Source organism: Chiroxiphia lanceolata, chromosome 8 (genome assembly GCF_009829145.1).
Source record: "Chiroxiphia lanceolata isolate bChiLan1 chromosome 8, bChiLan1.pri, whole genome shotgun sequence".
Classification (NCBI taxonomy): Eukaryota; Metazoa; Chordata; class Aves; order Passeriformes; family Pipridae; genus Chiroxiphia; species Chiroxiphia lanceolata.
This window is the reverse complement of record NC_045644.1, coordinates 5,126,526-5,150,923: the sequence shown is the minus strand read 5'-3', so window position 1 is coordinate 5,150,923 and position 24,398 is coordinate 5,126,526. Positions and strand designations below refer to the sequence as shown.

Here is a 24,398-nt window from a genome sequence, read left to right as displayed (position 1 = left end):
CTGTAAACTTAGGTGCAGGCTTTGGCTGAAAACACGCTCTCAGTGGGTTCAATTAAAACGAATTTGGCCCTTAACTCGCCTCATGTCTGAATTCTGATCTGGCTGACCCTCCTAGAGGGTTTTCTCATTTCCCAGTATTTAAAAATAGGTAATTCAGACTTTTATGAACACATGCAAAATATTAATTAGAAAGTTGACCCAACACAGTTTTGGTTTGCTGATGGGATATCTCATCCCTCAAAGAAAAGCAAGGATTTGTGACAGTGTGCTCTGCTTCAGAGATTTACACAGTAAATGCTCTTGGGTGGTTAAGAAAAGCTCAGTCTTTCTTAAATTCTTAATTACTTTAGATTTATAAGTTACTGTTATAGTATAGTAAATCATGAATTCTTAGATTAAGTCATAAGTTAAGTTAAATGCTGCAAAATATTTTTTCCTTCCCTGTTTCTATGGTATCCCCACCTTTAATTCCCAATTCTGACTGTAGGACTGTTGTTAAAACTGATATTTACAGTGAAATACAATAGAATGCTTTACTCATCACCACTTCTGCCACCTCTTCTCTAGAAGTTGTGGCTACCAAACAGCAGTTTGGGACTACAAGGGTGTATTTTAGCCACACACTGGAATTTAAAAAGTCTTTCTGGAAAAACATGTGCCACATTAATATTTTTTTAAAATCATTAAAATAAAAAATCTAATTTATTATACTGAAAATCAGATCAGTATTTTTTTCTTGAGTTTTCCAATACAGATGTTTTGCCAATTTTTAGTGTTAATGTCCACTGCTATTTTATTATACTTGGTGAGGACAAGCCATGATGACAATGGTTGTCCCAGACTGACAGGTGCTCATGTACCTCCTACTCACATGAACCACAAAAACATATTAATATCTGCCTTCAATACCACTAAAAGTCCACAGATGATCCAACACACCTGACATTTAAATTCTAGCTGGGTTTTCATTCCCTTTTTTAGTACCGGGGAAGGAAAAGTTACTTCAGGAGATGCTCCTCAAGTTTATTGCCTCCGCAAATTCCAGCCTTTGGAGCGCACGTGCCTCTGGTTGCAAGCCTGAGAAAATTCCCTAATTATGACTTTTAGATGGCATGTAACCTCACATGCAATTTTTAAATGGGGTGTGAGTTCCCACCTGTCTCCAGGTTTTTTTTTGGTGACCTCCTCTGAGTACCAGCCGTAAATTATATTCTAAAGAAACAGGGAAGGAAGCTGAAGTGGGAATCTGTGGAGACAACATCCTCAAAGATCCTCAATTGCCTGCTATCTTTTAATCTTTGAGAATTGCCTCCATCCGATCTCAGCCTTTGGGAAATTATCAAACCTGGCAGTGTTTACAACTCGGCTTCAAGGTTAACAACGACACTCACCCCGTTCTCTCCTAACACCCCAATGTCACGTCAGGAGAGGGAAGCCACGGAAAGAGAAAACTAAAAGGTGGAAAATCCAGACCAATACAAGTTTTCTTTCCACACTCCAGGTAATTAAGCAGCTGATCTTGCTGTCAAGAAACTCTCTGAAGCCGAGAACTTGCAGTGCTCTGACAGGATGTTGGATATGAAGGAGAGTGGCAGGAACAGACAGAACCGTGGTATTGATTACAAGGCAGGTTTGAAATATTAAAATCCAGTTTTGTTGTCAGGAATTTTTTGAAGGTTTTTAAACCCTCCATGACAATCAAGTTGCTTTTTCAATCTTATTTGTGTAATTTATTTTTAATAAGTGTGGAGATGAAATTTAGAGTGTAGGTAGAGTATGTAGGTTCCCACAGTGAACTGATGTAGATCAGTGACAACTGACAGCCCAGGGGTGACAAACACATCAAAAGGAAGTTCATACAAATACCCCTAGAAAAATAATGCTCCTGCTTAAATAATAGATACCCTGGAGGGATTTAAAAGCCATGTGGCACTTGGGGACATGGGTTAGGGGTGGCCTTGGCAGTGCTGGGGGAATGGCTGGACCTTAGAGGGCTTTTCCAACATAAATGACTCCATGAGACTATGATATTAAATGTCATCAACAGTCAGCTCTCCCTATTTAAACAAGGTTTAAAGTACTTATTTCTTCTTTACCACTCATTCAAAAGCACCTGGCAAATTACCTTTTAAATAAGTTTGTAGATATAAAAATATATTTATATATATATCTCCCTGGCAACTTGTAAATGCAGGTACAGTCATGGATAATTTTATGAGCATGACAACCTCTGTTTCCTGACTTTATGCCCCGTTCTCTTCTTTCTTTCCTTAAAAAAAGGGCCCAGATCAAAAATTAAAAAAAAATGACAATGCAGAAAAGTTGGCATTGAACTTTTTCTGCCATGTTTCCTTTTTTTTTTTATTTTTGTGTTGCCACAGAACCAACTGTGAAGATGTAACACTAGAGAAATCATGAGATTTGAAGTTTTTCTGGGGAAGAAATTTCCTAGAAGAAAGAGAAGTCTTGTTTCTTTGGGTGACCCCTCAGTTAAAAGCTTCTTCCAGGGAAGTTCATCAGCAAAACTTCTGAGGAAGATTTGCAATGTCACGTATTTTGAGTGGAAAATACAGTTGCCCACACAATACATCTTTATAAATGAATTCATGTTAAATATCAATGTGAATTCATGTTAAATTTCATGTTAAATATCAGTTCTACAAAAGAGCTTCAAAGGAAATCTACTCTGGAAACATTCTGAATCGGGAGCAAAGCCAAAGTCTGTGTGTCTACAGTGCTCTCACAACCAAATCCAGGTTTGGATCAAATCCATCAGCCACTTACCTCATTCTCCTGCTGGTTTTCCTGGACCACACCACTTATTAGCATCAGAAAATATTCCTCAGTGTGTCCTTGACTTCCCAGCCATGGCATTTAGACAGGTGCTTACACAGAGATCATTCTCATTTTAGGGGAGATGGTGGAACTTTGCTTTCCTCTGAGATTTGAGGGCTAAAGTTTTAGGGTTGCCATGGTTGGGAAACAGTTTTTTTGAAGAAAAAAAACAAACCAACCAAACAAAACCCAAACAACCAAAAAACAACAACAATAAAAAACCACCAAAAGAAAAAACAAACAAACAAAAACCAAACCACAATACACACTCCATTTTCCACTTCTCCTGTGCTTTATATTGCTTGGGTCAGTTTTTATTAATATTCTCCCCCCCCCAATTTATTTTTCCCCTTCTGTGTTAAATAGATGTGATTTACTCAAAATCATGGTTTCTGTTTCTTCTGAAAATGAAGTGCATAGAACACTAATCTTCAAATCCTATTGAAAACCAAAATATATTTTAGTTTACCTACAAAACACTAGTTTAAAATCCTCTTTGAAGACTCTACTGTAACAGAAAATAAACACATCCAACCTGGCCTTGGACACTTCCAGGGATTCAGGGGTAGCCACAGCTTCTCTGGGCAACCTGTGCCAGGGCCTCCCCACCCTCACAAAGGAGAATTCCTTCCCAATATCCCATCCAACCCTGTCCTCTGGCAGTGAGAAGCCATTCCCCCTTGTCCTGTCCCTCCAGGCCCTTGTCCCAAGTCCCTCTTCAGCTCTCTTGGAGCCCCTTTAGGCACTGGAAGGGGCTCTCAGATCTCTCTGGAGCCTTCCCTTCTCCAGGTGAACACCCTCAGCTCTCCCAGTCTGTCTTCATTGCAAAAGTGAGGAGAAAAAGACCCTTTTGTAGAGTAAGAGGAAACTGGAGGAGTTGCTCATCCTGCTGGGATTTAGCATAAATACAGATCCAACAAAAGAGGCACAATTCCAAGAAACCCTTAAGAACAGCCCAGAAGTCCTGATTCACGTGTTGTTGTGACAAGATGCACAAAACCTCATGACCTGAAAGTTGGGGAAAAAAAAATCACCACTCCTGTGCCACAGGACAATGAAACATTCGGGGTAAAGATGTTCCTCATACTTGGAGGCTGAAATCGAAGATGGAGAAAAGAATTCTCAGTCCTAAAGTGATAACTAAAGGCTGACTTGGGTCACAAGCAACATTTTGAATTTGGCACTGGATCAAGAGGGATATTCCATCCACTGGTCCTGGTCAGTGGAAAGTCCAACGGGGGCCCCTCACTGCAAGGACATTGAGAGGCTGAAGCGTGTCCAGAGAAGAGAATGGACCTGGGGAAGGGTCTGGAGCACCAGGAGCTGCTGAGGGAGCTGGGGGGGCTCAGCCTGGAGGAAAAGGAGGTTCAGGGGGGACCTTCTGGCTCTGCAACTCTCTGGCAGGAGGGGGGAGCTGGAGGGGGTCGGGCTCTGCTGCCAGGGAACAAGGGACAGGAGGAGAGGAAACAGCCTCAAGCTGTGCCAGAGGAGGTTTAGGTTGGATACTGGGAATATTTCTTCATGGGAAGGCCTGTTCAGCCCTGGCACAGCTGCCCAGGGCAGAGGGGGAGTCCCCATCCCTGGAAGTGCTCAAAAAAACATGTGAACGTGGCACTTGAGGACATGGTGGTGGTGCTGGGGAACAGCTGGACTTGATCTTAGAGATCTTTTGCAACCTTAGCAATTCTATGATCCCAACTGTAGGAACATCCCTAACTCCTCACAGACCACAGAAACTTTCAGGATTTTAATCCAGGTCTAAAAACTCCCCAGAAGTTCCACATCCAGGGTGAATTTTCTCTGTTTCTGCATTTAACAAATTAACAAGAAGCCACCAGCCTCAAAGACAAATTACCCATAAAAGATCCTAAAAGTCATCTCCAAACCACACCAGAGAGAAGGAATTTTTGAAATAAACCTGGGAGAAGACAGTAGTAATCATACATTCTTAACTACTCATAGGAACACCAAACACACAGAAGTCCCAAATTGTTTACAAGTTTAATGACTTGCAAATCTCCACTTTTCAGTAAAAAGAACTTAATTTTTAAAGAAAAAATTATCAAAATTTCAGTATAATAGTTCTAATACAGCTATAGTTTTTTTAAAGAATATTTACAGAACTCTAATGAAAAATAAAACTTAAGCATATGAAAATTAAAGCAGAAAATAGCTTCACCTGGCAGTAATATGGCTTCCTGATTGCTGTACTAATTAATAGAAAAATTGGATAAATACTGGTCTAACAAGATGTATTTTTATGTTTGCAGCTTTGCACAAGCACCCCTGGTTCAGAAACCACCACACATAGAAAAAGCTGTTAAAAAAAACACAGTAAGAAACACATTTTATAAAGGAATGACTGAATTATCAAAATCTGAGCTTAAAATCTGAGTGCAAATCAATTCACATTGAAAAAAAAAAAAACCTGGAATTTGAATGACTGAATTGATTTAAAAACTGGTTCTGGGACTCTTAAAACTATTTCCTTGTTCTTGTGCTGGATCTTGTCTTCCTGTCCATGACTCCAGAGGTCTGAGTTGCCCTCACATTCTCTTTCCCAAGTTCTTCCTTAGTTTTGTTCCTTTTTCCTTTTCCCAGCGATCCGTTTTCATCATTCCCTATTTATACACAGAAAAATTAACTGTAAATTTGTATCACCAACCAAACAATTCACACAGAATTTGATCTTCACTTCCACTGTTTTTAAGGGAAATGTCCCTACTGACAACATTCCAAAGATTACATCTCTGAATCCAACAAACCAGATACAAACCCCGTTCTTCTGCACATCCAATATCCTTTAAGTTGCATCCCTGAGGATTTACAGCTATTTCTGAAAGTAGGTTAACATTAATGAGAGCACCAAAACCAATTAGCTGCCATTTGAGGTAAAATTCTTTCCACTGAAATGTAAAACTAAAACATCACCAACACCCAAAGAAAGTCCTGCAAACATGAAAATCTAAGTTTTATGGCAGGAAATTCCTCAATATGGAGCTCCAAAGAGTCGCTGTCATTTCTATCTCAATGTTTGATAATATTTGCATCATGGTAGTTTTTAAGCTATATCATATTAAGCTGAAAATTCCAGGGTATACTTTAGGTGGCCAAAAGGAGAAGGGAAGTGATTGTGTTGAGCTGGTGAGGCACCTCAAGTACTTTGTCCAGGTTTGGGGTGTTCACAAGAAGAGATGGAGGGGTTGGAGTGTGTCCAGAGAAGGGAAGGGAGCTGGGGAAGAGTCTGGAGCACCAGGAGTGGCTGAGGGAGCTGGGATCTTTGAGATCTTTTCCAACCTGAATGGTTCTGATTCAATGATCTACATCAGCCCACAGAGCTTTGCACATATTATTGCTGCACATAACTTTGCCACCCTTAGAAAAGAGAAAGCAAATTCTCACTCACCTGATTTTAGTTTTTTGGGTGCTGAGTTATCTGCTGGCAGCTGACACTTCCTTCTGCGAGAAGTGGACTTTGCCTGTGGCACAGGGTTTCCCTCCTTTCCTTTTCCAGACTGATTCCTGCCCTCACAACCAGTGGATGTCACACACAGATTCTCAGTTTCCAGAGCATTTCCATTTTCAGGCGACTCACCGTTTTTCTGGAGAGAAGTAGAAGTAGCTGCCTCTGATGTGAATTGTACCTCCCTCCTGTTATTCCTCACTTGCCTAGTTCTTCCCTGGCCTGAATTATTTTCTGGAGGTGTAGCTTCAGCTTCTTTAAGAATCCTCTTTTGTCCTCTGCCTTTGGGCAGGTTAGGTTTTTCCCTGAGAGAAGTAGAAGGAGTTTCTTCAGATGTGGAAGAAGTTGTTTTCTTCCTGCTCACTCTTGATGGATTTTCTTTTGCAGGTGGAGCTCCTTCTAAAAGTTTGCTCTGCTGTTCCTCAGGAGCTCCATCCTTACCATCTTCTGGCAAACCTTGAAGTGAGGTGGAACTACCAGCCACTGAAGTGCTTGTTTGCCTCGAGTTCTTTTTTGAAAGATCACTGTTTTCTTGGGAAGAATTCTCCAAACTCACTTTTTTTGCTTCCCTATAGTTATTCTTCCTACCACTTTGTTTTGATGGGACCTGTTCCCCCTGATTAGGGCTTGTGGCTTCTTTGAGGGCAATTTCTTTCCTCCTGCTTTTTCTCAGTTGATTTTCTTTTACAGATGAATCACCAGGTTTTAAGGGAATGTTTTGCTCTTTTTTGGGCATGTCTTCCCTACCATTATCCACTGGCAAACCACGTTTCCCTCTAAGAGGAATGGAATTTGTTGTGTGTGATGCCAGTGCAGTTTCTTTCCTTCTGCCTCTTCCTAATGGCTTCTCTTCTGCACTGGACACTGTTTCCAAAGGCACACTTTGTTCTTCATTAGCTCCCCCATCTTTAGCATCAGTCTCTGACAAGCCACATTTTCTCTGGAGAGGAGCTGAACTTTTTGCCTCTGCTGCAAGATCAATCTTCTTCCTTCTGTCCCTTGCTGATGCATTTGCTTTTACCTGAGAAGTTTCATTTCCCAAAGCTGGATTTTCATCTTCCCTGACAGTCATCTTTTTATCACCTCCTTCCAGCCACCCACGTCTCGTTCTGACAGAAGGAGATCTCGATGTCTGTGATGCTGCACCAACCTCTCGCCTTCTCCCTCGTCTCGGTGGATTGGCTTCTACTGAACAGGGAGCACCTACCAGAGCTGTATCTTGCTCCTTCACAAAAGCCTCATCTTCACTGTGATCTGCAGTTAATGTTTGCTTTTCCATAAAGGTAGGACTGGCTGTTTGTGGAATGGAATCAACTTGCTTTCTTCTGCCCCTCCTCACTCGTGAAGGATTTCCCAAATTCTCATGTTCACTGTTGTCAGTCATTCCTTCAGCATCCCCTGATAAACTGCTTTTTATTTCAACCTCTTTGAAACTACCTTCTCCAAGTTCAAAATTAACTTTTTTACCTCTTCTAAACACTGCTCTGTTTCTTTGTGCTGGATTCTCCTGTAGGATTTCAGTTTGCTTTGCTTTAAGTATTCCCTGTTGGTTTCTTGCCCGTTTTTGATGGCCAGGAGCAAGACTGTCACTGTTTGCAGCAGGTACTGACATGGCAGCTGGGCTGTTCTGGTCCTCTGTGACTTGGGATGTGTTCTTGACACAAACAGAGCCCAAAGAATCTTTGAGAGATTCATCCACTTCTGTGTCTGACCTCAACTTAGAAGGAATTAGTTTTAGGTTCCTCCCATCTTCGGTAAATTCCTCAGTCTTTTGCTCCAAAGAGTCTTTTTTACCTCTCCTGCTCCTCGTCCTGTTTGTTTCCTGTGCTGCCCTTCTGTTTGCTTCCAAGTTCACAGCAGTGACTGGCAGTTTGTTTGTCTCCCAAGATGGTGACTCTGTCTTTAATCTTTGAGATGCCTCTGTTGTAATTTCCTGAGCATTTTCTGTTTCAGATCCCTGAGATACTTCTATCTCATTCTTGATGTGTGGTTGTGCTTCAGTTTGATTTGATGTTTCCTCAGTTTTCTGAATGTCCTGTGTGACCCCAGAAGTGTCTGCTTTTCCTTCAGCTGAGTGCTTTCTGTTTCTAGTACTTCTTAAAGACTTAACCCTTTTCTCTGTTACCTGTACTTCAAGTTCTGTTCCCTTTTCAGGTTCTTCTGCTGTGACAGCCTCAGAATCCTTGTCAAAAGTCCGTTCATCTCTTTGTAGGACCTTTGCTGGTGGGTCTTTACGAAGCCTCCTTGTTGTTCCATGAAGTTCTGCTGAAGGATCTTGTTTAACTTCGTCATTTCTAGCCCTTCGTCCTCTTTTAGGTGGAATTGGTGGTTCTGTGTTTTCTACTCCTCTGGTCCTCTTCCTGGGTGACAGAAGCACTTCTCCACTGTCTTTTATACCACTGTCATTAGATTTGCTATCAAGTTCATTTACACCTGTTTGCAGCTGACAATTTTCCTTCTGAATGTCACCAGGTCCTGTCTTTTTGGCTGGATCATCTCCAGTTTCTAACATGTCATCGACACCACACTCCTGCAAAGGCTGTTTCATATTTGCAGGCTCTTCTGGTAGCACTGAAGAACCTTCAACACAAGACTCAAGAATCTCACTTGGATGTTTCAACTCCTTCAGTTCTCTCCTTTTACCTCTTCCTGGTCTTTGAGTAGCTCCATGTGGTTCTTGATCAGGGTGCTTCGAAACAACTTCTTGTAGGCAACGCTTTGTTCTCCTTCCTCTTCCTTTGTTTTCAGGTGTGATTGCTCTCATCTCCTCTTGGGTGCTGGAGGTATCCAGACTTTGCAATTCTTTTAAATTCACATCCTTTTCACTCTGCTTTGCTGCAGCAGGATGAACAGTCTTCCTTGGCCTGCCCCTTCTTGGTCTCTGGGGAGACTGATCTGCACTAGTTGATTCCTTTTGTGGAGAATTTTCACCTTGGGGAATATTTCCCTTATTTTCTAGAACAGGGAAAAGAGCACAAAGAAAAGTTAGACATTACTATGCCTGATCAAAGTATCTGTGAGTTTCCATTTTCCTAACAGTCACCTTTCTCAAACAAATCACACAATATCTTAATTTAAAAATAAATAAATATTTTAACCAATTCCTACATGAAAAGACCAGGCTTCTGATCAAAGTTCTTTGGTTTATTTGGTAGGTATCATTCATCACTTTCAACTATGCTCTTGAAAGTCTTGGCAAAGATAATCTGAAGTGGAAACCTTAACATCAGGTTTTTCACACTAATATGTTCACCTGTCTCCAAGGGAAAAAGGGATATTAGCTCAGGAATCAGCAGAGCTCACTGAGAGCTTTAAACAAGATTTGAACTTCATGGTAACATGTATTACTTTTTACGTTCATTATTCTTCTAAACAAAGTGTACTCACCATGTTTATGACTGGAATTAGAACAAGGAGGTGCAGAATCTTGCTGAGAATCCATTACTGATCTGACCTAAGGGAATAAACAATAATCAATAAACGCCTGTCTGACAGGACAGGAAATTATAGAGCCAACCAATACAAAATGTATAGTAATACTTGTAAAAATTCTTGGCAAATTCTTTTCCCTAAAAATGAAATCAACTAATTTTATAACTCCATCCATACATCTGACAAAAGTACACAAATGTAGCAAACAATTCTTGCCATCTAAAGTGGTGTAGCAGTTTTTAAAGTGAAAGACAACAAACACTGCAGAGTTAAAAAGTAACATTAACTATTGGTTGACAAGTGTCTAAATGAGTGCTCAAAGGGAATTGGGGTATTGAAGAAAAATTGAGTGTTTTGCAGTGTTTTATTGTAGTTCTAAGCACTAAGCCCAGTGATACTCAACATTTTATCTACAGAACACAAAAATCAGCACCAATAAAATTCACAAACGACACAAGTGATGAAGCTGTGAATTGTAAGGTCAGAATGGTCACTCAGAGCAACCTCAGGAGCTACTTACACAGGGCCCCCTCAAAGAAAATACATATTAACACAGGCAAAGGCAGCTGTCTATAAAATGCTCCAAGATATATGAAGTCATACTAGGAGGCCTAAGAATTCATTTCAACCACAGGCTTAGAAGTCTAAACACATCCCTTCCAAAAGGTAAAGAAAGAATTTTACCTCCATTTCCTCTGGTATATCAAACATTTCTGTCATTCCAGCATAGTTCACTTCACCATCAGAACGTTTCTGCCTGGGCTCTGCCATGAGCCTTTGCAGCCCCACAAAATCCTCAACTGGTTGATTCTTCTGTCTGGGAGACTTCACCAATCTGCTGATACCAAACATGTTTTCTATGGGTTGAACCTTTTCCTTTGGTGTCTTGAAAATGCGGCTGATGCCAACCATGTCTTCAACTGGTGGGTATTTCTGTTTTGGGGTTTTCTGGACTGAAGTAACACCTGCCATGCCTTTTACTGCTCCCCTCTTCTGTACTGGAGTCTTCAGCAACCTTTTAAGGGCAATTTCATCTGTAACTGGTTCTGGCTCTTGCTGTGGGGTCCTCATGAGCTGCCTAATGCCAGACAGGTCCTCCACTGGTTCTGGCTTCCGCCGCGGGGTCCTCAGCAGCTGTTTGATGCCTGACACAGCCTCTGCAGGCTCCAATTCCTGCTTCGGGGTCCTCATGAGCCTCCTGATACCTGACACAGCCTCTGCAGGCTCCAATTCCTGCTTCGGGGTCTTCATGAGCCGCCTGATGCCTGACAAAGCCTCTGCAGGCTCTAATTCCTGCTTCGGAGTCCTCATGAGCCGCCTGATGCCTGATAAAGCCTCTGTAGGCTCCAATTCTTGCTCTGGGGTCCTCATGAGCTGCCTGATGCCTGACAAAGCCTCTGCAGGCTCCAGTTTCTGTTTTGGGGTCCTCATGAGCTGCCTGATGCCTGACAAAGCCTCTGCAGGTTCCAGTTTCTGTTTTGGGGTCCTCATGAGCTGCCTGATGCCTGACAAAGCCTCTGAAGGCTCTGTGTTCTGCTTTGGGGTCTTCAAGAGCTGCTTGATGCCAGAAAAGAACTCTACTGCCTCTGACCCTTGCTCTGGGGTCCTTAAAAGCTCCTTGATGCCTGACATGACTTCATCTGGCTCCAACTTCTGCTTTGGAGTCCTTCTTTTCCTTCCTGATTTCACCAGAGATGCTTGTCTTCCTGGAATGATTGATAAACTATCCACATTAATATTATCTTCTTGCACAGATTTTCTTTTTTCAGGAGTTTTTGTGGATATTTCATCAAACATAGAGCTTAGAGATGACTTCTCTCTCAGCAAGTGACAAATGCCTGGACTCTCTTGTTTCTGTTCTGAAGCATCTGAACTATTTAAGGGTGACACCATCATCTCTCCTGAAATAAGTAGTAGATTTATGTAATAAACAATAGTTCGACAGTTAAATTTCATACCAATAGAATGAATAAGAAAATCACCTACACAGAAATTAATTGGAACTACAAAATTTTCTTTTGATACATGATTAATATTAATGGTTTCTTTTATGGTTATGGATGCTTCACCTCTGTAAGGTAATAGATAGGGCCACACAAAAGAAAAAGGCTTCTGATGACTTCCTGGAAAAACCCTGCACCTGGGGAGACATTCCCAGAAACTGATAAAAGGATTAAAACGAAGAAAGGAGTGATATGGAGATAACACTGGTCTTTTTTTGCAAACTTCCTGGCAGCCAGGAACTCGGGAAGTGGACCTTTGGGCCTTTGGATATATTTCATCTATCACCCTAAAAATTAGTTTACTGACTACAGACACTCAAACTTCCTAAAGAAAAAGGTATAAAGAGAGTTTGGACATAAGGAAAAATTGGGGAGAAGTTCCATCAATGCTGTGGAGGTAACCAAAGGGCTACCTTTTCTCCCTCCACCTTCTCAGGACGCCGTGAGGTGAGCGATTGCTTCACACCTATCCACTACTTCTACTTTTGCTCCATATTACTTCAACATTTTTACTTACTACTTCGTTGTAAGTTGCTTTTGCTTTAGCGTGTGTGCCTATGCTTTGTATTATTATTACTACACAGTTCAAATGTGCTTTTTTTGGCAGTTAGAGCCTATTCCAGACACAGCAAACCCCAGACATTGTCACAAACTTGTATTAATAAACATGTTACTTCGTGAACTGTTCGAGTGAGTCCGTTTTTAGGTGCTGACAGTTTTGCCGACGCCGAAATAATTCATAGGAGAAACCTGAGGGGTTTTCCTACTGCTGTTCTGTACAGTCCTTTTATAAATAGGTATCAAATGTCCTGCCTGTCTCAGTGAATCTGTTAAGCGAAGGGTCTCATTAGGTGAGAGGCTAACAGACCGCTTTGGACATTAAAAGACTTTGATCTCCTAGGGGATGCTGACAGTCAAAAAAATAAATTAATACAGGTTGGACAGAAAATTCATCTTTTCTGCCTCTTTTCAAGTGACAATCTCAATACTTTTAAGTCTGCCCAGGTTGAGACCACAGCTACCACACATTACACCCTAATTATCACTTTTTTTAGATTACAAACATACCAGATTCTTCAGGGGTGTGCAAGTCAGAAATGTCCCCTGCAGCACAGGTTGGTGTAAAATCAGCATTCTGAGTAGCAGTCAAAGGTAATGTTTTTTCACTCTTATTTTCTGGAGTTTGAAACATTTCAGGCACTCCTAGAAATTGTATTTGGAGAAGTAAGCACATGTTTTGACACAAGAACTACACAGGTGGCAGAGTGAGCAACAGACTAAAACCTCACCTGTGAAGCTTTCATCCATATTCATGTTGAGCTTCAGGATGGGATTTTTTACCACTTTAGGGATGCGTCCAGCTGATCTGAGCGTGGTGGAGTAAGCTCTACCTACAACTATTGTAGCAGGTGACTCAGCATGACCTGTGCTGAAGTGACCTTTTATTTTCCTCTCTGGAGTCTGCAGAGGCAATAGGAAACAGAAAAATAAGAGTTATTAAATAAAGATTCTTCTTGGCAGAAGAGGTGGCCAAGCCACTCTCCATCACTCATCATCAGTCCTGGTTAACCAGGGAGGTCTCACATGACTGGAGGTTGTCCAGTGCCAGCTACAAGGGTTGGAAGGAGGACACAGGGAACTACCGGTCTATCAGCCTGATCCTGGCACTCAGGATGGTTCTAGAACAGGTCAACTTCAGCGTGACCACATGGCACATACCGGACTATCAAGGAGCAGGCTCAGCCAGTTGGGGCTTAGAAAAAGAAGGTCCTGCCTGACCAACCTGACCTTTTATGACCAGGTGACCTGCCCAGTGGATGAAGGAAAGGCTGTGGATTTATCCACCTGGATCTCAGTGAAGTCTTTGACACCATCTCCCATAGCATTCCCCTGGAAAAGCTGCATCCCATGGCTTGGACAGGTGTGCTCCTCATTGGGTTAAGAACTGGTGGAACAGCTGGGCCCAGAGTGGGGAATGGTGCCATCTCCAGTTGGTGGCTGGTCACTAATGGGGTTTCCCAAGGATCAGTTTTGGGCACAATCCTGTTCAAGATCTTTACTGAAGATTGAGGGCATCCTCAATCAACCCATGGGTGACACTGAGTTGGGCAGGAGGGTTGATCCACAGAGGATCTGGAAAGGCTGGATCCATGGGCTGAGGGAACTGTAGGAGGTTCTCAATAAGACCAAGTGCCAGGTCCTGCCCTGAGTTGCAACAGCACCACGTAGTACTCCAGGCTAAAGGGAAGAGTGATTGGAAAGCTGCCCAGTGGCAAAAGGGTGCTGGTGACCATGGCTGACCATGAGCCCAGGTGTGCCCAGGTGGACAAGGCGGACAATGGCACCTGGGCTGGATCACAAGTGGTGTGGCAGCAGGAGCAGGGCAGTGACTGCCCCTGTGCTGGCACTGCTGAGGCCCCTCGAGTGCCGTGTCCAGTTCTGGGCCCCTCAGTTCAGGAAGGACATTGAGGGGCTGGAGGGTGTCCAGTGAAGGGAACAAAGCGGGCAAAGGGTCTGGAGAACCAGGACCAGCTGAGGGAGCTGGGGAGGCTCAGCCAGGAGAAAAAAAGGCTCAGGGAGGATCTTATTGCTGAAATATTCGACTCAGTGATCTCGGAGGTCTTTTCCAACCTTAAGGATTCTGATTCCTTTTAAACAAAACCTACATTCCTCACATGCCATGACAAAGGCATCAACACCCATTTTACATCCCAGCGAGAGCTCAGAAGCCTCCAGCTTCTGTAGCAAAATATATCCAAGCTGTTTGGTGGCCATGCAAGAAAACAAAGTGAGCATGAAAAAGGAAAAGAATACCTTTGGTGGTTGGTTTATCCTCTTTAGGGGTCTTCCTCTTCGGACACTTTTCTTAGAAGTCTTTGACTGTGGTCTTGCAACACCCAATTTTACCACTTCTGCCCAAGATTTTGCAACTAGAAAGCAAGGGAGAAATTCAGACTCGTTCGTTATCCATGAGCTTTCCTCTGGTGAGATTTAACATCAGAGAAATGGTTTAGAAGTAGAGCATATCCAGCTTGTCTTTCACCACCTTCCTGAGGAATTTCATAGGCAGGAAACTCTATTTATACTGCTTAAAGCATTTAGATCTACACAGTTTTCATAATTTCTCTTGTATCACCTTCTCCTTACGACACATTCCAAAAATTCCCAGAGCGAGGTTACCTTTATCCCAGCACGATTCTGTACACAACAGAGGGATCAGGGAATTAGTTATAGCTGTGTAATAAATGAAGCTGGAAGTTTGTAGGATATCTGCCTCTTTTAATTCAGAAAAAAAAGCTGGGAGAAGACAGGGATCATACAAAAGCAATCAGTTATTTAAGTAGAAATAAAATGGGAATGCTGTTCCTAAATAAAAGGATATTAGTATTGAGCTGTCAGAATTGCTGTGTAAGTCTGTAAATGAAAAGAACTTTGAAAAGCTGTCATTGCAAAGGTGTTCTGGATGCAGAGAAAAATATCAAGTATCCAGGAAATTATCTGAAAAAGCACTGGAAACTAATCTTGCAAAAAGGATGCTAATTTTACCATTTTCCAACTTCTGAACGTTAAGGTTTGTGTTCTAAACATGAGTTAATAGATGTTTTAGTAAGTTTGCTTTATGAATACAAGAAAATGCAACATTTTGCATTTCCCAGTTGCTTCCAACAAGCCCAACAGTTGTCAGAAGACACATCAATCTCTTGGTGGCCTCTGCATAACAAAACAAGCCTCCTTCAGTTTTGTTTCTGTATTTTAAAGCATTAAAATAGATATTTCAAAGCAGCTACTGAAACAAACCTAATAAATTAGCACTGGAGGCACCACTTCTTCTCTTTGCATGGAGAACTCCCACAGCCCCGCTCCTTCTCTTCGTGGCAGCGCCCTTCAAACCCACTTGGGCACTTCTGGTTAGTTTGGCAGGTGTAGTTGATGCAAAGGTTTCGTCATCTTGGTTAAGGGGGGAAGACTGAGGTGTTTTCACTCTCACACCACTTTTCTCCTTTGCATTCAGGTCCTGTGCACCAGAATCCTTCTCCTCTGGGATTGGGAGTTGTGCCGGGAGCTGGGAAATGGAGAAACGCCCTTTTCTGTAAGGGGCTGGAGAGCCTGAAGGAACTTGAGGTGCTGCCTTCCCTGAGGAAGGGGAGGAGGTAGCTGGCAAACTTCTTTGTGACATTTGTTCTTCCTGGTAAAAAAAAAAAAAACCAAAACAAATCAAAACCAACAACAAAGAATTAGCACATGGTGGATTTTGGGATTTTTTTCTTCTTTTTAATGGAGTAGTTTTTCAGCACATCTCCACTGAAGATCAAGTTGTCCACTGAAGGACTGCTTACCCTTCTCATAGAAGCAACCAGGGCCAGAATGAACCAAACTGGGCACAGATATCAACAAGCTCAACCCACTGAGGGTTGAAACCCTCACTTCTTTCATCTGTAACAATCTCTGTGGTAACTCATAACTGCCCTTAAACCCAAATATGCATCCCACTGAAACCAAGTATGGAAAGGGAAGGAGTGTAAGGTACCCACAACTGTAACAATGTGTACTGGCACAACAAAAACTAACTTAACCCTCACAATACATCCCACTACCTCCCAGGCTCCTGACAGGACTGGTGAAAGCTCCTCTCCACAGATGTCTAAGACTGAATCCTATGCCATTAAATACACAGAAACAAGTGCTATTTAATCCTTCGTGGTCCCTCAAACCACTGGAATTATCAATGCAGAATAATAATTGAACCTGCCTGGTCAGCATTCCTGCTTCCATCCTCTGATGAGTCCTATGGAGGGACCCTCAGCTCTCCAAAAGGTTCAGGGAGAGATGGGACTGGTATTCTGGGGACTGGATCAGGAGGATTAAGTAGCATGGATATCCCATTATTTAGTCCTTTTTATTCTTACCCTTTCCCATCCTTTTACCCTTTTTCCATGCCCAGCCTCCTCTTGGATCGTTTTACATAGATTTCAGTTTCAGATTGATTGATTTTAATCTGATTTTTCTCTGTGTGCTGTAACCATCCAGTAAATTGCAAAGTGATCTTGCCCACAAACTTTGTTGCACTTTCACTTCATAATAAACCTGCTTTTGCCAATGCCTTTGCTGGTGATTCTTTGAGTATCCTAAAACACTCACTTGTGACACCAACATACATGAAACAAGGTTTGCTACCAATTTTGAAATAATTATAATAAATAATAGAATAAAAAAAATAGAATTTATAAGTTCTGTTCACAGTAATGGTCTTAGCAACTTGAGTAGTCTTAAAGTTTACCTGGTCTGTGAAGAGCTTCAATCCCTGAGCCTTTTTCAGCACAGCACGAGGTGAGTTTCCATAGGGCAAGCTCAGCCTGGCAGGAAGAGCTCCTCTTTTAAGGGGAGAGTTGGGAGGCAAACTTTTATCAAAAAGTTCTGGACTCAGATGGCCACCAAAAGACACTCTCTTTCTTTTTCCTGAAGTCTGAAGGAGCAAATCATCATTTTTCCTCTTCTGAGACAACCTTTTTTTCTTGCCTAAAAAGTACAATTGAAAATATTTCTATGTATCTAAGAATCCAAGTCAACATTTTAACCCACATGGAAAACAGTGTTTCCTTGGGCATGTTGAAGTTGGAAATGAACTAGATGGGAACTTACCTTAAAGAGAAGTAGATTTAATTGAGGAAACTTTAATTATATTACCGAGTATTGTTATGATCAAATATAACCACGTATTTTAGAACTAATGTCAGCAATTGGTTCTATATTTTATGCAAGTGTTAAAATTCTCAGAAAGGTGTATTAAGAATTTCTCAATATAAAAACAAGGCAGTGGATGAAATGTATTTACCTGAGTCTTCTCCACCCAACAGGCCAGAAGTATTTGTTTCTGGGACAGCCTTGTTGTCTTCCAGCATAGGAGCACTTCCAGAACCTCTCTTTGCTGACAGCCCACATGGTCTAATATCACCAGCATCTTCCAAGTCTTGTTTCTGGTGATGCCCCTCCATGGCCAGCTCTGCTGGAGTTCCACTCTCTTTTCTGTCTCTAGTCTTACCAGGATGTTCTTGTACAGTGTTTGTCTCCAGTGCTGTTTCAGTCAGCATTCCAGAGCTCCTTGGCCTTCCCCTTTTCCTCTCAGAGCTCCTTGGCCTTCCCCTTTTCCTCCCAGAGCCAGGTGTCTGACCAGCAGGAGATGCCATTAACTCTTCCAAAGCCAGTGTCTCTGTATGGACACTTTTGTCTAAGAATTCTTTACTTTGCCTGCTATTGCTTCTGGGACTCTTGGAACTGGAGAAAGCAGTAGGACTTTCAGAAAGTCCCACCTCTGAGTTAAAGTTTGCCTGATCACTGATTTCCTTCAGCACTTCTTGTGCAGGTGCTCCTGATGGGTGTCCCTTGCTATTTCGTCTTTGCTTCGTGGATTTGTTTTCTGGGAAAGGCAGTTGTGTGATGTCTGAACCTTCCCTTGGAGTTTCAGCTGGAATTTCTGACAGACACTTGGGTTTCAGTGACACACGCCGGCGGGTGGTTGGAGTATCAGCATGCACAGGATTCATTCCAGTGATTTCCTTGGAAGGAGACACAAAAGGAGACCGAGGGCTCTTCCTCCTGGGCCTTGGTGTGGACAGCACATGTTTATCTGTTTCAGAAACCTTTGGTGTGTGAGTTGTAGAGATGTGTATTTTCTCCCTAACTGAAGAATCCAAGCGTTCTATGGAGCACTGCTGCAGTGAAAACAGGGAATTCTCACCATTCTCCTTGCTGGGAGTAACCTTGGCACCTTTAGATGTGACTGGTGTACTCAGTTCCTCAGGATTTTGCAAGCGACTCTGACTGGTATCTCTCGACACCTCCTGCGAAAGAGAATTTTGAAGACTTCTGGGAAAACTCCTCCTGGGAAAACTCCTCCTGGGAGCACTTCCTCCAGCTGCCAGCTGCTGAAACCCTGAGGGGTTCACTTCACTTCTTACAATTACACATTCTTCCATATTTCCACTTCTGCCTCTTTCTTTTCCTTTATTCAGGCTGCCCAGATCACAACCTGGAGTTGAAATCTGAGCACTTGGCTCTGGCACAACACTCTCCCCACCTTCTCTTGCAGCTTGTTGGGAGTCATTTCCCTTCTGCACAGATTTTTTCATTTGCATCTCACATTTCAGCTTTTCATAGAGATTAGTAAAGGGAGACATCTCATTTTGCTTTTTAATAACTTGGTGTATTCTGTGTGAAGGTTTGGGTGTTCTTGGTTTGACAGGTAAAGCTTTGGATACATTTTCCTCTGTGGTTTGTTTATTTTCATTGACAATTTTTTCTTCACATTCAGCATTATCTATAAAGGAAGCAAAGCAAAACAAAAAGTAATACAGAAAGTGACTTAAAAATTGCAGAACTACAAATATAAGTTCCATAAATACAGATTAAAAATTTCTTGCATTCCTCTCCCAAGACAGTCAACAAGGGTCCACTGAAACGGAACACTTGGAAACAGCCTGGGCTTTTAAAACTGGAATATTTGTCATAGAAATCAAACCCATCTGTAGATAAAAAGCTTTCCCAAAAAAACTTTGTATCTTTACGAAGTTATTTAAGACAAGAAGGATGGGAAGGTAAAGTCCTGGCATTTAACCAGTTCATGGTCTATAATTTTTCCAGTTCTAAATGAAGCAGTTACTGTAAACAATTACTTCAATATGTATCTCCAAAATTATACTTATTTCAGTGTCTCATTAGGAAAGAATACTTGCTGAAAAGTGATCTAGCAGAGAACTGCAAGGTAAATTTTAATCAAAAAGGTGAATTTGCCACATATTAAGCGTTTGCTGCCTCTGCAAAGTAAAATGTAACAGGCAATTGTTTGAAATACCAGTTTCAACTCACATTTGTATTGCACTTGCAAAGCTGGTGAACTGACCTTCCTTTCCAAACTGAATGTGCATAAATCACTGAAAGTAATATCTGTGAATTTTGCCTATGCCAGGCTGTTCCTGACAATTTGTCAGGATGCAATCAAGTGATTTCTCCCGGCAGGATGTAGATTTGGGAAATCAGAGCATGTAGGTATAATGAGATAGCCACTGCCACAGCAAGGTGGTGTCAAATTCAAGAGTCTTAAAATGCCTTTTTTTCTTCTTTTCAACCTTCTTTTTCTTTTTATGCTAAGAATGAATGCAGTTAAGGGGACACAAGAAAACAAAACCCATAAACCAGCTACCAACCTGAAGCACCAAGACTTTTAGATCCTGAAGTTTGTTTGTGTAATAATTCCACTTCTGCCACCTGCTGAACATGAAGAACCTGTAAATTTGTACAGTATTACAGCCCAGCAACAAGTATTTTACAGTTCAGCTTTTAACTGTACATTGAAAAACACTTTATAGAAGTATACACATTGTTTACTAAACAGGCTTAAAAGTATTCAAATGAAATCCCAGAATATTTCAATATTTAAGAACATTGACCAATACGTTTGAGGCCCCAGAGCAGAAATTTGTCTTGTTTTAGTATTATTAGTTTTAAAAGCAGCTGTAGCATAAGAATATAAACCAGCACATTTCAATCTCCCCTTCATAACAGACTTAGTGGAAGATTTATAGCTCTGCTTGCATTAGTAACATCATAGATTATTAGTTATCTATTAGCAAAAACTGACAAACCTAAAATCACTAAATTTTTTAAAGCACTTATCTGAAGGAGTTTATTTGTATTTTCAGATAGAAAGGTAGTTTAGGGCTGAAAAGTTACTCCTAACAAGGAAATAGAACAAAGAAATAAAATATTGCATCGCTACTAATACCAATGTACTTGTAACAAAAAAGCCCACGGCCACAAAATTACCTGCAGAGTTTCATCTTTTGGAGACCTGGAACGCCTCTTCTTTGGAGTTGACTGGAGAGGATATTCAAATCTGAAAGAAATATTTTAAAATACACCCATTTTTTGTCAAAGAGTTGATGACTAAATTCCCATTACTAAGATAAAAGATCGAGAAATAGTTTTCCCCTCCCAGCACAAGTTTTCCCCTCCGGTGACACAAGTCACTTTTAAAGGCTTTAACAACTTAAAAATACTGCTAAATTTATCCCTATAACTGACTACACTGGAAACAAAGTCAAAACAATCTCTCAAGACAGTTTTATCTTTATTGATTTAGCTTAACGTAAGTGATTAAAAAACCCAGAATCTTCAAGCAATCCTGTCTTCTGACAAAGGTCTGTAAGACTTGGTAAAGAAATATGAAATGAACTACATTAAGTTACATTCTTGGATTAAGTAATAAACAAGTAAAGAAATATGAAATCAAGTGTAAAGAAATAGGAAATAAATAAACTACATGAAGTTACATTCTTGGATCAATTAATGAACAGTTTGGCACTGGCACCCACCTGAAAGAACGATCGATAATAGTCAAGACATCCCCGTGCTTCAGAGGAACAGGCTGCTCAAAGCAAACCCCATTCAGCTGTGTGGGGTTTACTGTGCTCAAATTAGTCAGTACTGCCTGAAAATAGAACAAATATTTCAGTGGCCTGCTGAGATGCAACAAGGCAATGCTTATTCCATGAAAACATGCAGATCTCACCTCCTTGTTCTCATTTATTTCGATTTTACAGTGCTCGTTGGAGACCCAGGGCAGTCGCATGCGGATGTCACACTCTGTTTTCCTGGGGGGAAATACAGTTTGAGTTTCACACGAGACACAGAAAAATCTGCTCGAGAATGATGGGATTTCCCAATATTTTAGTTAATAATGGTACAGAAGCACGATTTCTAAAACTGGAAGAAAATTAACTACCTCAAATCTTCGAAGTGCGGCAAAAAATAGCAGCTCACACCTCAGAGATTCCGTGTCAGAAACAATGTGAAATATCCAAACTCTCCAAAAAGTGGATCACAACAAGCAGACACACAACTACAACAGACAGCTGGTGGTTTCAGATTGTTTCCCAAGTTTCCCTAAGACTTGTGGAATATTTCTATACAATATCAGCACGTGCTTTTAAGCTCTGTCTTCGCCCTTTGTTACTGACCTAAGAACAGATAGTTGGACCTTTGGCCTCACCTGGATAAGCACTTTTACCTTTTTAAAAGTTGTGAGGGAAGGAAAACCTATTTCTAAGTGTATAGACTTTCTTTGTCTTTCCTTTTTTTAAGCTAACCTCTATTGCTTTTGATGTGCTGTAGGTCTTAGGCAGGAAACATAACACCTACTGTGCACAATACCTAGTGAAATTAGTGTACCTGGGGAAATCTGTACCTGAAATTAGTGTTTGCACCATTAATTATCACCTGTCTGGACAGCTCTGCTCCTACCAAAAAACAATATCATTGACACTGCAGTGTTTCTCACAGACTTTCACTATGGGATGTGATTCTGGACTGAATAATTACAATTATAATCAGTCAGTAAAGCACTGAACAGGCCTAGTTTAAGATAAATAAAAATATTTTACTTGCAGCCTATTTATAGTAAGATCATGATATAGTCAAGTCTTCATACATCCTATTTGGGTACATTAATTTTATCTTTCAGTGCAAAAGGTAGATCAAGCTCAAAACCCACTATCACTCAAGTGAGTATATCAAAGTTAGTTTCAAGACTGGAGAAGGAAGTATAAATTCTTAATACTAATTCTAGTTTTGGTTGACATCTTCCATTAGTGAGGTTCTGAGGTACAAAAAAGTAAATAAAAATTTATTTTCACTTGTCAGTTATCTGGAAACTGCCTCTAGGTAAGACAATCTCATCAACTGTGGATTACTTTTAATCCCTTCCTCAGATTTCCTTTGGCCAGAAACTTAAAATAAATAAATAGATAGATAAATAGATAGATAGATAAAAGTAGTTCTGGCAAGGAAAGGACAAAAAGCAATAAGAAAAAGAGAAGTTCAACTTTCTGGTCCTACAATTAATTAGTCCAGGATCACCTTCCCTCCCTCCCCTGTGCATCACTCACGAATAAACATTTATTTTTGCAAATAAGTATTAAAAGATCTAATCTGCAGGAAAACTTCACTCATTATTTCGATGTGTGCAAGCGCTCAACAAATTCTCACCTTCCGAATAAACAAGAAGCCGAGGTGAGTGGAAAAACAATTCCATCAGTCCCATTCCTTTTAATGACAATAATTTTCCCGTAGCGCGGCATCTTGGAATGTAGGGAACCTTACCTGGAAAAGAACATCCAGATTATTCATCCCAATAACGTTTTATGAGAGTAAACTGATGTACATTTTTATATGTTACTTTTGTTCAACATACTCCAATGGACAGAAGAACCTCAGTGCTGTTTCCATGTGTCTCTGTGTGTAGAAAACTGGGAATACGTTTACGTAAAGTCAGACTATTTTACTTATTTAAGAAGTATTTGCTACCCACCAGAGCCTTTGAAGCAGAAGGAGGAGAAACGGATTTTAACTGATTTAAACCCATTTGCACAACCAGATACACTTTTTATATACTTTCATGTAACCTGCGTTATTTCACGTATAGATATGAGTGTCACGAAGCACGAGCGGTCCTCAAAGGAGTCTGTATAAAAATACTCTATATTGAAAGCAGCAAGGGAATTAAAAGCAGTTAAAAGAGACCCTTCTGGAATTTTTTGCTCGAATAAAACACTTGTTGGCAGCAAACCCCAGCCTGGGGAGAGCTTGACAGTGCCCTCAGGAGTCCCCTTTGCCTGTGCCTTGCGGGGAACGACAATATTGGCTGTCCTGCACTCAGAGCACCCTGTTCACAGCACCCACCGGTTCCTACAAGCCAAAAAACCCACATGGGCTGCACAAGCCAAAATTTACAAGCCCGGGCTCCGGGCGGCCACAGCCACCGGCGGGGGGCACATGAACACCGAGGAAGGGGGGAGTAAACCCCCAGAAGGGGCCAATAGCCATCATGGCGAGGCAGGCAGCCACCGAGCAGGGAGTGTCATGCAGGCTGACCCCTCCCCGCGGCCCCCTCGCCCCAAAGCAGGTCTCCCCCCGGCCCCTCACCCTCTGGCCCAGCCGTACCTGGTTCGCTCGGAGCGCTGGTGGCCGCTGAGGGCCCCGTGTGGCGGAGCCTGAGCCTCCCCCTCCCCCCTCTCCCGTCACGGCGCGGCCCCGACTGAGCCCTTCCCGCGCGCGCACCAGCCCCCGTGCCATCGCACCCCCGCCGTATTTTCTCGGTGTATCCCTCCGCCGCGCACCAAAACGGAGCCCCCGGGAGCCGCGCAGGCGGACCGAAGCGAGAGCCGCCGCCGCCGCCGCTCTCACCTGCCGGCGGCCGCCGTGGCTGAGGGACCGCCACGAGCCCGCCCGTCCGCGACAGGCAGACCCGGCCCCCGGACTCTTTTAGCTTTGCCCGGTGCCCGATGGGCGGAAGGAGAAACGACCCCAGCTGATGACGGTTGAGATTTTGAAAAGGAGCGCGTTGGCCTCTGATTGGTGGAAGGGGCGGCGCGCGACGCGCCGCGGAGCCAATGGGAAGCGGCGGAGGCGGTTTGAGTTCAAACGGAGGCTCCGCCCCCCGGGAGCCGCTCCCGCCTCAGGGCGGGGGAAGCAGCGCTGAGGGGCCCCCGGAGCACCCTCACGGGGGGCAGAGCTGAACCTGGACCTGTACATAAACCTGCACTTGTCCCTTAGCCCGTACCTGTACCTCAGTCTGTACCTATTCGCGAACCTGTGCTTGTACCTGTGCCTGT

At 42.2% G+C, this 24,398-nt stretch overlaps 1 protein-coding gene across 8 annotated transcripts; it reads right to left on the bottom strand.

Annotated features, from left to right (window-relative positions):
- Window positions 1-4,820: 4,820 nt before the first annotated feature.
- Window positions 4,821-24,098, bottom strand: MKI67 (marker of proliferation Ki-67). 8 transcript variants are annotated; one of them, XM_032695309.1, is made up of 17 exons: window positions 23,728-23,838; window positions 22,774-22,887; window positions 21,299-21,380; window positions 21,102-21,217; window positions 20,554-20,623; window positions 19,935-20,013; window positions 17,567-19,048; window positions 17,012-17,250; window positions 15,532-15,919; window positions 14,548-14,663; window positions 13,023-13,194; window positions 12,802-12,936; window positions 11,109-11,631; window positions 10,415-10,928; window positions 9,686-9,752; window positions 6,242-9,253; window positions 4,821-5,456 (listed from the first exon to the last, which is right to left on the bottom strand). In XM_032695309.1, the coding sequence occupies exons 2-17, from the start codon at window positions 22,863-22,865 to the stop codon at window positions 5,317-5,319; spliced, it is 7,227 nt and encodes a 2,408-aa protein (XP_032551200.1). In that variant the 5' UTR covers window positions 22,866-22,887; window positions 23,728-23,838; the 3' UTR covers window positions 4,821-5,316. The 8 variants fall into 8 exon arrangements, with proteins under 8 accessions (XP_032551200.1, XP_032551199.1, XP_032551201.1 ...); XM_032695308.1 differs by having other exon boundaries at window positions 10,415-11,055; window positions 11,116-11,631; XM_032695310.1 differs by having other exon boundaries at window positions 10,415-10,935; window positions 11,116-11,631.
- Window positions 24,099-24,398: the final 300 nt, after the last annotated feature.